Below are 14726 nucleotides of genomic sequence, written 5' to 3' on the forward strand. Positions count from 1 at the left end.
GAATGAGAATAACAAAAAGGGTTTTATGCCCTTACAACAACTGTCATTTTCAGATTCTTCTTTAAGATGAGTTAACAACAAGAAGCTCTATAACAAAATAAAATCTAAATACAAAGATGAACATGTAAGAAAAAAGGATCCAAAGACAACTGTTATTTGGCTACATGTTCTTAAACATCTTAAAGTAAGTTCACATTGTTTGAACAGATAAGAGCTTTAACAAACAAGAAATGTGAATAATAAGCTAAGCCAGGGGTCTTCAACAGGTTTCTTTTATTTTTTACCTTAACCCCATCCGTTTTCTGAGGTGAACTTTAGCCAAAAATAGCAGATCTACAAGCTCACAACGCCTCGCGCTGTGAGGCGTTGTGAGCTTGTAGATCGGCGATGTTTGGCCGTGAGGTATAGGTGTAGAGGGGGAAAAGAGAAGACGGAGAAACTATCAATGTGGAGCATAATCGACAAACGGTAGCCGTTTTGTCAACAACGCGTCGGGTGCCCTCATAATTCACTGGGAAGCCAAAATATAGCCAGACTTTTGACTTAAAGGAAGCGGGAGGGTTTTCCAATTCTTCCGTTTGTGTATCATCATTACCATCGCTGGCTTCAGCTAGCCTGGGATCCAGCCTGCTTCGCTACGTTCGGTGGAACTTTTTTTTCTCTCTGCGAAGCAAAGAGAGAAAAAAAATCTGCCGAACGTAGCGAAGCAGGCTGGATCCCAGGCTAGGCTTCAGCAGTGGCCATGGTGAAATGTAAAGTAGTAGCCTAGTACAGACGCAACGCTACAGCGGTGTCTCTCTCTGTCTACTCCAAACTCCTCTGTGGTGTGTGTGTGGGTTGGTCGTGTCGTCTTTTTTTTCTCCCCCGTCGTAAGCACGCATGCGCGATACACGGAAAAACACAACAGCTGCTCGCAGCATGGCTTCACCCGGACGTGCAATCGGATATGCGCATGCGCGGGAGTATTTTTTTTTATTAACCCTTGAATCGCGATACGGCTTTTGATTTCGATACACTGTATCGAACGTCATTTTCGGTTCGATTTCGATACGTATCGAGTATCGTGACACCCCTACATAGAACTCAGTATATCAACGTGTATCTCTCGTAGCGTAAGACTCACAACAACAACAACACATAGAGTTAAAAATAATAGAGAGGGCACCGGAAATCCCCGCCCATCCACTTGCATTGAGTTGCTCACCCAGCGCATGGTCCTAAATCACCCCTTCTTCCGGGTTGGGTAATGTGATGGGCGGGGCCTATTTGGGCCTTCTGTGACACGTTCTGCGTCACAGAGGTGACGCGTTTAGCGGCACCTCCGTGCGCAACCCCGTGCACAAGCTCACGCCCAAGCTCGTGAGTCGAGCCCATTGGTCGAAACCGTTTTCGCTCGTTCGTGACAGTGGCCCCATGCAGGCCGTTTTAAGCTGCAGTACCTATGAATGGCCAGCATGTCCAATGCGCTTCAATGCAAACTCTGGGTTCTGGGGGCTTGCAACAACACCATCACTTCCTCCAGAAGTCCCACCCCACAGTCACTCTCATTGGCTGGCAACACCCAGAGTTCAATACACCAACAATCGGCACCGGTTAGGAGGGGGTGGGGGGGGGGAAGTGTGCTTTAAGGTGTGTGTGTGTGTGGGGGGGGGGGGGGGGGGGTGTAAGTGAGGAGTGAAGAGGGTTAAGTAGCATTTGGTGGGGCTTAAGGTAACTCCAGACCAGTCCTAGTCGGCCCGATTTTGGGCCGACTTGGCGTCGGGAAGCGTCGTCCAGTCGGTTAGGGGTCCGTCGGGGGGTCCGTCGGGACCTTTTCGGCCGACCCAGAGCCGACCGAACATGTTCAGCTTTTTAGCCGACTGGTAGAGCAGTGGCAGTGACAACAGAGGGCTGTCGGTGTTGCCAGATTATGAGAGAGAAACAAGGGACCATGTGATGTCTATGAAAACCTACTGTTTCTCATTGTTGCTCCCAGAGAGAGAGAGATTGATTGATTTGACCTACTTTTGCGCTGTGGTGATGTAATTTATTGGGAGCAGGTGTGTAAATTAGTTTTCAAAAATGTTGTGTACAGGTCAGCAGTGGTGGAAAAAGTACTCAAATGTTTTACTTGAGTAAAAGTATCAATGCGCGATTTTGTTGACAAGATATAATAATCCCGCTAGTGTTTGAGTAGCGCGAGCCGTGAAAAATAATAAACAAAAAACACATGTGTGGTCGCGTGATTTGTCCTATGTGTCACCACCTGACAGAGGCAGACGCTGACGCCAGCTGCTCCTCTACAAACAGGCTCCTTTTATCATTTTAACACCGTAACTTTTATCCACCTTTTTACTTTGGACCTTTATTCATTCATGTTCACATGGCCATTGGATTTTATTGATTGGATACGCTGATATTAGTGTATTTATGTCACTAGTCGGATTGCAAGCAGTAGCCAGCGGCGGGTTTTGACAGCTGTCACCCAGTCACTCTCTGCCTGATCCTTCCTGCACTGACGATCAGATGCACTGCTTTGGATGTGTATTGTTGATCTGTTGTTATTATAACTCAAGACAACGTCAGGAACACAGTTAAACTTTATTATTCACTCTAGAGTGACTTTTCTTCTGTGAATGACATTCGCTCTCCCAAACCCTCGTTTAAGTGAATTGATTCACCTGCTGCTGCTGTGCAGAGTGTGCGCTACAGGGCATATCTCCGCCAAGCCAGGGTGACCTACCCAGGCTCATGAAATTCATATGCAGGCATAGTAGCCAATTAGAATGAAATCTGCAAAAACGGACTCATATACTGATACAGAACCATATATTGGCTATATATTATGGCTGTCGGGTGGAAATCTTGTATGTTCCTTTTTCATTATTATTTAAAAACAAATTGAAATCGTGAAAATAGCCAATCTACAAGCTGTAATTATTTAATAATTAAGAAATACTATATTTTAAAGACTGAAAAATCAACTAAAGTCAATATTAGAGCAAGTTCATTCACATTTCATTTGAATGAAAATAACTTGTGGGTAAAATACATTCTGTGAATCTAATGTGATTAATGTGACCCCTACTTCAGTCAGTGAAGTCCAGGGCTGAATGTGACATATGGAGACCTATATAACTAAATATTGGTCATTATATTGTGAAATAAATGGGTTATATTTCACAGATAGTTATACTATTCTTATAGTATATTAAAATACAATCATCCTTAACCTTCAAGTTAAATGCATTATTTCCGTGGACTTAAAAATCATTTTTGGACTTAAAAATCTTTATAATTTTTTTGGATGGCCTTCCTGCCCTGGCATTTGGCCTTTGTGCCCTCCAAAAAATTACAACACCAAAGGCCAAGTGGCCTTGCCCCTAAAATGACGAAATTCCAGGCTTGAATGCAATAGATGTACTCTGAGTCTGTTACAAGTAAAAGTCCGGAATTCAACATTTACTTGAGTAAAAGTACTAAAGTATTGGTATAAAAATGTACTTAAAGTACCAAAAGTAAAAGTACTAAAATGTTTGAAAATAGCAGATCTACAAGCTCAGAACGCGTGCATCGCAACACATTGTGAGCTTGTAGATCTGCTATTTTCAAATAGCTTATAGGTATAAAATAGGGCTAAAGTGGTTAATGTATGTTTCATAATGATTTATATCTGCAAAGTAACTAGTAACTAAACATTTCAAATAATTGTTGTGGAGTACAAGTATAGACAATTGGAAATACTCCAGTAAAGTAAAAGTACCTCAAAATTGTACTTAAGTACAGTACTTAAGTAAATGTACTAGTTACTTTACACCACTGCACGTCAGTGAAGAAAAAACGCTGGGAACATCCCTATGTACAAGTGGCTTTGCAGGGAAACAAGCCCAAAGTCGCTTATAATAAGCAGACCTGGCAATGCTGGCAGGCTAAAAGTCAAATTAGCACATGAATGGCCAGTCGGCTGACAGACTTAAATGCCAACTTTTGCCAACCGAATACCAGTCTGTTGCAGTCTGTTGCAGTCTGAAGTAGTCTGGACGAGTCTGTTTGGATTGGAGTTACCTTAACATCCACTGATGCTGCGCTTGGCTGTTCGCACAACCCTTTCCCTTGCCTTGTGGTTGAGGTCGGTACAGTTACCAGTAGGGTTGGCCACCTTTCAGAAATGTAAATAAGGGACACAAAATTAGTTTTAGGGAGCCAGCCCCCCAAACCCCTGAAATGCATAGAAATGTATGCATTTCAGAACAGTTATAACTAAGTTATAGCACACAATAATACAAACACAACATCTGCATTACTGCATCACACTTACTGTAACATAGTCCAAGTCCTATTCATACCATAATCACAAGGAAATGCAATGCTTCTGCCACACACCACACATATATTGTGTTTGTATGTTTTGCAGTTTGAAATTGGCAATCGTTTCCAAAATATGAAAAAGTTAATAAAATAATGCGTTGGAAAATTGTATGAAATTATGTAATGACTGTAATGCATGTAATGCATGATTTGAACCTGCTACATTTACCCTTCAACTTATTGTGATTAAAACAGAATGTGTTTTTATATCTAGTTATTCCTTACAGCAGATTAATGATTGACAGTTTCCTCTATCCTCTTGATTGACAGGGATCAGTTGTCAGTGCATGTTGACACAGGACTAGGAGGAGTGAAGTTTACCGTCTGGACTCATTTCTTCAACACTTTAATAAGGTAAGAGCTCTGAGTGACACAAAGATTACTAATGTTTCAATACATTACATCATGTGTTTTATAGGTTATAGTAAATGATGGATGTACAGTTTACTGTACTGTAGTGTTATTCAATCAATGAACTGTTCACTCTGACATAGTGTGTGTCAAACAGTAAACTGTAGGTCTCATAAGTATTTTATTTATGTATTTATATTTTGATATTTCTGGGGCATGTTTTAGCCTTTGTTGACAGTGACACAGTAGAGACAGGACATGTGCTATAGTTCTGCACTGTAAACTACAGTTTACACTGTAAACTACAGTTTAAACTGTAAACTACATTCACATTGTGTTGCTTTTTCTATTTGCTGGTATTTTTCAGTGTAATATAATATTGCCTTCACTGCAGAGACCATTGAGAGCAAGCTCTCTTTTTAAGGACGCCCTGAGTACAACATGATCACCACATAATACAAAAAAACTATACAATCTTAAATATAGTGCAATCTATCTATCACTGTCTGTCTGTCTGTCTGTCTGTCTGTCTGTCTGTCTGTCTGCCTGTCTGTCTGTCTGTCTGTCTGTCTGTCTGTCTGTCTGTCCACACACTACACCTATATTTCAGATTTTATATGATTGTTGATATTAATATTCCAATAGAATCGTAATAATAAGCTCGGTAATCATAAGAGACTCTCTTCTACATATCAGGTTACCTTTTACTTCCTCCTTAAGTCCAAGCTAAAGTTGTGCTGGACGCCGGGGATGTGTCATGACGCTCATGGGTGGCAAACCTCACACTGGAAGTTCAATTAAATACATTACAGTGAATGGAGCCGGCCGGACCAGCTCATGAACAAACACTATTTCTGAACGATTGTGACCTTTGTCATATAATGGGTTCAGGAATATAAAAGAAGACATATATCACGTTGTTGTTTTCTAATCACTTGCTTTTCCATGTGCACAGTACCTCAATACAATGTTATTGAGGCGTCTAAACAGCAGATTTGGTTGCCAGGCAGGAAATGTTGGACAGTCTCGCGATACATTGGCCGTTCAGAAACATACTTTGTGCTCTTTAGATACCTTTATAAAATGATACAGTGTACACATCTCTTTAGATACCTCTATAACATTATACAGTGTACACAACACAGCAGAAAACAATGTGTGATATAATGTCTTCTTTTATTTTCCTGAGCCGACCTTTTATAAAGGTCTCAATGGTTCAGAAATAGTGTTTGTTCATAAGCTGTCCAGCCGGCTCTCATAGACTCTAATGTTATTTCACCCACTTCCGGTGTGAGTCTGTCTGCCACCCAGTGAGACCAATCTGCCGGCTGGAATTGCCCCCCCCCCCGCCCCCCCCAAGACATTAAATAACAAAGATAACTTGTAGGTTAATGTTGAAATTGATTAAAATGTAATGCATGTACATTGTGGGTGTTTCCAGTAGGGTACAATGTCTCCTAAAAGGAGGAAACGGAAGCTGAACGAGACACAGAGGGAGAAAGACACTTCACAGGATGGGATTCAGAGCAGCATCAAACCAGCAGGTGAAACATTATGACAGAAATGTTTCCTACAGAACCCTAAAGACCTTGTCACACATATAGTACGCTTCAGACACGTTGTAGCAACACAAGCCGATCCGCCAGACGCATCCATTTCCCATGATGCCTTGCATGTTGTGTGGGCGGTGCTGGTTTTCTGGTGTGTAGTTCATCTGACTTAGATTGCAGTGTTGACTCACTGAAAGAAAACTACAAGCTAAATGGCTGCCAAGTGTGGTCAACCCAACGCACCGTGCTTCTGTCCTATTGGCTGGCGTCCGGTCAAGTTTCACCAATGTTAAGGCTCCACCCACCCATACGCTTCAGATGTGACAGAAGCGTGACATACCAAAGCCTATACCGCTTGTGCTATAACCACGCCCTCTTCTGTGACCAACACAGAACTGCCTCTCGCCTACAAGAACTGAGGAAAACGTTTTCGTCCGTTAAAGTATAGTTTTTGACCACGACGGAGACGCACCATCTCAAGCGAACTTGAGCCACGAGGGGCAGCGCCGAGCGAGCTTAACCCATTGAGACCGGGAACGCATCTGTGTCATTTTTAGATTTCTTTGGCTATTCAAAAATAGCAGATCTACAAGCTCATTGCGCGGCACCGAGTGCCGCGCTATGAGCTTGTAGATCTGCTATTTTTTCGAAAAATCATGAAAATGTGTGCAAATCCTTGAATATATATACAGTGTGTATTTTTTAAAGCGAACATTTGTAACTCAAATCTTTGCTTCTGGCGGTTCTACAAATGTCTTCTAAATCCTAAACAGTTTTTTTTAAATCTCAAAATATGTTGTTCCAGGGACCTCCCTAGAAGCAAAGATTTGAGTTACAAATGTTCGCTTTAAAAATATATATATTCAAAGATTTGCACACATTTTCACGATGTTTCTAAAATAGCAGATCTACAAGCTCGAGTTACGTCCTGATTGGCACAGAATCGTAAATCATGTTTTGGGGTGAGCCTTTGCCCCAACCGCCACTCAAAGTACTGTAGCTACTGGCCAATCACAGCGCGTCCTTGCACAAGCGGTATAGGCTTTGGGATGACACGACAGAAGCACCAGCTTCCCTGCCAGTGCTGGCAGATTTTGCGAGAGAAGCAAGCGAACAGGTCTATGAAAACAAGCCCAACAAGCGACCAGTTTTACCACTTGAACCCAATTACATCAGCTATTTGAAAAGAGCAGATCTACAAGTTCACAGTGTGTAGAGATACGACACGTTTTAAGCTTGTAGATCTGCTACTTTCTAAAATAATCTTGAAAGAAATGTAAAAAGGTTGAATGCTTTGAAACATTTTAACAACACCAATCTTTTTTTGATTGATTGAATATTTTATTAGGCAAAAAATGTAAAACAGCACAGTTACATTTAAAATACTTTGTCTAACAGGTCCGTTCATAAAAGTCCTTGCGGACTTGTTTCCAATGAGGGCCTTGGTATTCAATTCATATACATATATAGTGGCACCACAGTTCGAATATCATTACAAAAAAAAAGCAAAAAAGATATCACTATGTACAACAAAAAAATAAAAAAGTAAAAAAGAGGGGAAAATGATATGTACAAGAACAGGGGGGGGGTCTGCTGTCTAACGGGAAAATGGACTACCTCCTCCTTTGGCCACCTGAAAGGTGCTTTTTTAAGGCTCTTTTAAATGAGCCCAGCGAACTGCATGTTTTGAGGGATGGAGTTAGACTATTCCTTGTAGACTATTTCTTGTATGGGGGTCCCTGGCACAATACATTTTCAGATGGGGGTCCGTGGACAAAATGTTAATTTGAGGGTCCTTGACATGAAAATGTTAGAGAACTACTGGTTTAAACAACATTAGGAAACAAGAAGCCCAAATAAACAACTACACTTTAGAAACAAGCCCCAAAAACACAAGCCGCAACTACCAATATTTACAAGCGATTTTACAGAAAAACTAAAATTCCCTTATAATAAGCAGACATGGCAACACTGTTCCCTGCTTCCCCGTTCACTTCAAGGTAATTAGAAAAGAAGGTAGGGACAGCCTAGGGGGCGGGCCGACGCCATTGCTTGCATGGCAGACGCCATTGATGCGCATGGGAGCCAAAACTGGACCAGGAAGTTTGGTGAAATACAATGAAGTCTATGCCAGGCAGCTGGACCAGCTTGTGAACAAACACTATTTCTGAACGATTGTGTCCTTTGTCAGATAATCGGTTCAGGAATATAAAAGAAGACATATCACAGGTTTTTATCCTATCAATTCGGATTTTTTTAGCACACTGTATGATTTTATTGAGGCATCTAAACAGCGGCATGTATCGTCCATAGACTGTATAAAAATCGTCTCTGGCAGTGTTGCCAGATTGTGTGAGAGAAATAAGCAAGATGCCAGATTGTGTGAGGAAAACAAGCCCAAAAGAAGCACCTTCCCAAACTGATGGGGAGATGGAGCAGGGACCCCCTATCCTACCTCCTACCTCGGCTCGTAGGGTGGGGGTGGGGTTGGGGGGGCAACATATATTGTATAATTATTTATACAATTGTGTTTCATAAACATACATGTCATTGTGCATCAATACTAAGCTATTAAAAATAATAGACAGATTAATATATTCATGCTTTTATTTTAAACATACATGAACAGGGTACAGTGAGTAGGGTGGCCGCACTGCCATTTATAAACATACCTTATTAACTGAGAACAAAATCTGTCAATTTCACAATAATCATGTATACAAGCTATTCAAAATGGACATAATTATAATTATGTAATTTATAGATATCATCATTTATTTAATACATACATGTGGAAAATGTTTTAAAAAGACAAATGGACAAAATGAAAAAATATATATAAAAAATATTTGTATATATATATATCTTTTTTTTTTTAATTGTCTAATCAAGCAACAATTTCGCGGACCCCCTGCAGTACCTCGCGGACCCCTGTTGAAGACTTGCACTAGGCCATTATGAGCACTTTAAACCTTTACTGTATACATTGAAAATAGCCGATCTACAACAACGAGATAGCTATTTAAAAATCTTGAAGTAAAATGTGAAATATTGAGGATTTTTTAAACACTAACACCACAAATCTGGTACGGGGCTCCCTGGCACAAAACATTTTCAGATGGGGGTTAGGGACAAATACATATTCCTTTGAGGGTCCATGACATAAACATAATTGAGAACCACTGGTTAGATAATTTTAAAATTGTGAAGCCCAAGTCCAAATAATCAACTACACTTTAGAAAAAAAGCCCCAAAAAACGCAACTACCAATATTTACAAGCAACTTCACAGAAAAATAAGCCCAAAGTCACTTATAATAAGTGGACATGGCAACACTGGTTTCTGTCTCGGCAGTATCGCGTACTTTGTGCTCTTTAGATAGCTCAATAAACTTATACAGTGGACACATCGAAAAGCAATACAGCAGAAAACAATGTGTGATATGTCTTCTTTTATTTTCCAGAAGCAACTACTTTACAAAGGTCTCAGTCATTCAGAAATATATTTTGTTCATGAGATGATCCACCGGGCTCTCATTAACTCATTAACTGCATTCCACTGAACTCACGGCTGCAGTCTGGCTCCCATGGTGCGACGAATCTGCCGGCTGGAATTGCATGATAGCGAAAATGACGTAGATGACCCTACCTTCTTTAAATATATCTTGGTTCACTTCCATTCTAAGAGAGAAAAGAGGCAGAGCCTGTTGACGGCACTGAAGCGTGTGGGTTCAACATTGGTGAACCTTGACCTGGGGTGATAGGAAAGAAGCGCTGTGGTTTGACCTGCACTTGGCAGCCATTTGACTTGTAGTTTTCTTTCAGTGAGTCAACACTCCAATGTAAGTCTAAAGAACTACACATCAGAAAACCAACACTGTCCTCAACATGCATGTAAGATAACATGGGAAACACACATGTCTGACTGTGTGTTGGATGTGTTGTGTGACTGTAACCAGACCCTGACCCTAAACCATGCATTTAATGTGTATAGACCTATTTATTTCATATATAGTTATGAGTACACTCTAGTACTGGGTTTTACAGTCAAGTATATTACATTTACAATGACTTGAATTTGTGAAACAGAATTTTAAATGTTTACTTTACATGATGAATACAATATCAATTAATAATCATTTGAGTTCAAAGAGTTTCAACTTTGAATATTGTGTTTTCTTTCCTTTTCATATCTTATATCTATGTAAAGGTATATGAGTATTGTCTATATACAGGGGTCTTCAACAGGGGGTCCCGGACCCCTAGGGGGTCCTCAGAGTTATTACAGGGCCGCCGCCAAATCTTTGTGATAGGAACCTTTTTTTTTACCTTAATCACTTGAACCATGGCATCCCTATTGTGAGAGGAACATTAGCCAAAAATAGCAGGAAAAAAAAATTTTCTTGAGGGTTTAATGTCTGAAAACACACATTAACATGAATACAACCCAATGTTAGTGTCTGTCAAACACGTCTATGAAGCTATCTATTCAATCTATGAAAGGGTTTCATCTGCAACACAATGTTGTACAATATGTAGTGGGGGTCCCTGCTTCATCTCTCTCTAAGCTAAGGGGTCCCTGCTTCATCTCTCTCTAAGCTAAGGGGTCCCTGCTTCATCTCTCTCTAAGCTAAGGGGTCCCTGCTTCATCTCTCTCTCTAAGCTAAGGGGTCCCTGCTTCATCTCTCTCTAAGCTAAGGGGTCCCTGCTTCATCTCTCTCTAAGCTAAGGGGTCCCTGCTTCATCTCTCTCTCTAAGCTAAGGGGTCCCTGCTTCATCTGTCTCTCTAAGCTAAGGGGTCCCTGCTTCATCTCTCTCTCTAAGCTAAGGGGTCGCTGCTTCATCTCTCTCTCTAAGCTAAGGGGTCCCTGCTTCATCTCTCTAAGCTAAGGGGTCCCTGCTTCATCTCTCTCTCTCTAAGCTAAGGGGTCCCTGCTTCATCTCTCTCTCTAAGCTAAGGGGTCCCTGCTTCATCTCTCTCTCTAAGCTAAGGGGTCCCTGCTTCATCTCTCTCTCTAAGCTAAGGGGTCCCTGCTTCAATTCTCTCTAAACTAAGGGGTCCCTGCTTCATCTCTCTCTCTAAGCTAAGGGGTCCCTGCTTCATCTCTCTCTAAGCTAAGGGGTCCCTGCTTCATCTCTCTCTCTAAGCTAAGGGGTCCCTGCTTCATCTCTCTCTCTAAGCTAAGGGGTCCCTGCTTCAATTCTCTCTAAGCTAAGGGGTCCCTGCTTCATCTCTCTAAGCTAAGGGGTCCCTGCTTCATCTCTCTCTCTCTAAGCTAAGGGGTCCCTGCTTCATCTCTCTCTCTAAGCTAAGGGGTCCCTGCTTCATCTCTCTCTCTAAGCTAAGGGGTCCCTGCTTTATCTCTCTCTCTAAACTAAGGGGTCCCTGCTTCATCTCTCTCTCTCTAAACTAAGGGGTCCCTGCTTCATCTCTCTCTCTCTAAGCTAAGGGGTCCCTGCTTCATCTCTCTCTAAGCTAAGGGGTCCCTGCTTCATCTCTCTCTCTAAACTAAGGGGTCTCTGCTTCATCTCTCTCTCTCTAAACTAAGGGGTCTCTGCTTCATCTCTCTCTCTAAACTAAGGGGTCTCTGCTTCATCTCTCTCTCTCTAAGCTAAGGGGTCCCTGCTTCATCTCTCTCTCTAAACTAAGGGGTCCCTGCTTCATCTCTCTCTCTCTAAGCTAAGGGGTCCCTGCTTCATCTCTCTCTCTAAGCTAAGGGGTCCCTGCTTCATCTCTCTCTCTAAGATAAGGGGTCCCTGCTTCATCTCTCTCTCTCTAAACTAAGGGGTCTCTGCTTCATCTCTCTCTCTAAGCTAAGGGGTCCCTGCTTCATCTCTCTCTAAGCCAAGGGGTCCCTGCTTCATCTCTCTCTAAACTAAGGGGTCTCTGCTTCATCTCTCTCTCTCTAAACTAAGGGGTCCCTGCTTCATCTCTCTCTCTAAGCTAAGGGGTCCCTGCTTCATCTCTCTCTCTAAGCTAAGGGGTCCCTGCTTCATCTCTCTCTCTAAGATAAGGGGTCCTTGGGCTGAACAAAGACCCCTGGTCTATAATGACTAGTAATGAAAAGAAGAATAGTTTGAAACAGAGTGATCACCATACAGAAACATGTCTTCTACAATCACACTGATAGGTGGCAGTGTTGAGCTCAAGACACAAAATCATATTGCTGCTTAAACGAATTATATCTACAATAATGTGTTAACTTATGCTAACAGTGTGCAGTTTTAATTATTTTCTTTAAAATGATTAACTTAATAACTATTAGCAAATGTAAAATGTATGTGTGGTTAGATAGTCATGTGATTGTAGTGCATTAACCCATTAAGACCTGAAGCCCATTCTACAATGTCTTTCAAATCCCAACAGTTTTCTGAAAAACTTCATTGGTTCTCAAACTTTTTCATGTCAAGGACCCCCAAAATGATATGTATTTGGCCACAGACCCCCATCTCAAAATATTTTGTTCCAGGGACCCCCATGAAGCAAAGATTTCAATACAAAATGTTTGCTTTAAAACAATATATATATTCAAAGATTTGCACATTTTCACGATATTTTTTTTTTTGCAGATCTACAAGCTCAGATCTACAAACTCTGTGCCGCGCTACGAGCTTGTAGATCTGCTATTTTTGAATAGCCAAAGTGTAAAACAATGCTTTTTAGCTCAAATAAAAAAATGACACAGGTCTTAATGGGTTAAAGAGTATAAAGTATAAAAATGTTATTTAGTTCTAAAGAACTTTAACTGAGATATAACATGTAACATGTTTATTATTATTATATCAAATGTATCAGTGCAGAGATGTTGTTTGAGCATAATAATAATAATTATTATTATTAAGTGTGCCTGCCATGCAATGGCAGTGGCACACTTGTTGCATTCCGCCATATTTATTAATCCAAGTTTATTTCACGCCGCAAAAGTTCGTCCGTCCGTACGGGCCGCACGGTTTACACTACCGCAACAATAAATACATCAAAACGTGCGGCCAGTTCGGGAATGATGTGCTCGGAAACGAATTTCCGTCACGCGTTACCATGGCGACGTTATTAGCCAAAAACTGCGAAACTCCGCCCCTTTTGGCCGCACGTACCGCGAAAAAGGTTTCTCCTCCCACACGGTTTACTCGTTAGTGTCAATGTATACATCAAAACGTGCGGGACGACCGGGCCACTTACCGCATTACTTTTCTCACCGTTTCGCGTTACCACGGCGACGTTATAGGCGAAACAACGGAGCCACGCCCCCTTTTCAGTCCAAAATTCAGACTTTTTCTACAAACCTACCCTTCATCATCATCATCCTCATCTAGGATGATGATGTAATGAACCTTTTACATTGAAATGGACCACAATCTCTTCTCCTCTCATCGGCCACATGGCCAACTGCTTATCAATGAGTTTGGGTGTTGGGGGTCCGGGGACCCCCAACCACATAGCCACGCCCCCACCCACGTAGCCACGCCCCCACCCACGTAGCCACGCCCCCTTACAGTCCCCCATTCAAACCCATGTTAACGGTTACATATCCGGTTAAGACTGCAGGTTGATGGGTGGACATGTTTGGGGGTTGGGGGTCCGGGGACCCCCAACCACGTAGCCACGCCCCCAACCACTTAGCCACGCCCCCTTACAGTCCCCCATTCAAACCCATGTTAACGGTTACAGAGCCGGTCAAGAGTGCAGGTTGATGGGTGGACATATTTTTGGGTGGACCATATTTTTTTTTTTTCAACATTTTTTTTTTCCGAACTTTTTTTTTCCCGACATTTTTTTTTTCGCTTTTTTTTTTTTTTTTTTTTTCTTCACTTTTTTTTTCACAAACTTTTTTTTTTCGATTTTTTCTTTTTTTTACACCAAAACACTCTCTGAGGGGTATGCAGCTCAATGGTCCAACCGGGACTTGGACCTCTTCACTTCCAGTTTGAAAAGTGCCCAAAATGCTCCGAAACTTCGCCTACCCCCCCTAAATAGGGGTCTGCAAACAAATGTATAATGGTCAGTTTTTGTGTCAGACCTTCAGAAGTGGGTGAAACAAGCACTTGAAACTATTTGAGTAATTGTTTATATATTAAAATAAATTATTAGATTTTTTTCAAACTTTGTTTTAGATGCCCATTTTTACCTTAAATTTTTCGTTTTTTTAATTTTCCTTTATTGAGTTTCGGTTTATTTTGTATTGATTTTATAATCATTATTTTGCTGTTTTTTTCTTGACTTTTTTGGCCGCCCGGGGGGATCAAAATGCTACTCCTCCCACACGGTTGACACGCCCCTGCCAATGTATACATCAAAACGTGCGCAACGACCGGGCCGACCAGGCTATAACTTTTTTTCGCTACCACGGCAACAAAGCCCCTCAGCCAACTCCTCAGCCAACGCAGGCACACTTAAATTTTCGTAGGAAATTTGTTTCTAGTTATTATTATTATTATTATTATTATAATATTTATGAATATTATATGTATTTTTCCAACC

General features: G+C 41.4%; 1 protein-coding gene across 1 annotated transcript in view; it reads left to right on the top strand.

The window, feature by feature from the left end:
- The window catches only part of LOC308084100 (GTPase IMAP family member 8-like), a 32473-nt gene that overhangs the window by 3283 nt on the left and 14464 nt on the right, over positions 1–14726 (top strand). Inside the window, exons 2-3 of the mRNA XM_080426599.1 lie at positions 4618–4701; positions 6140–6242. Coding sequence (XP_080282725.1) covers positions 6149–6242 — 94 coding nt within the window. The 5' untranslated portion in view covers positions 4618–4701; positions 6140–6148. The remainder of the gene's footprint in view (positions 1–4617; positions 4702–6139; positions 6243–14726) is intronic.

Source organism: Gymnoscopelus braueri (assembly GCF_963280865.1).
Source record: "Gymnoscopelus braueri genome assembly, chromosome: 4".
In the NCBI taxonomy this organism is placed as follows: Eukaryota; Metazoa; Chordata; class Actinopteri; order Myctophiformes; family Myctophidae; genus Gymnoscopelus; species Gymnoscopelus braueri.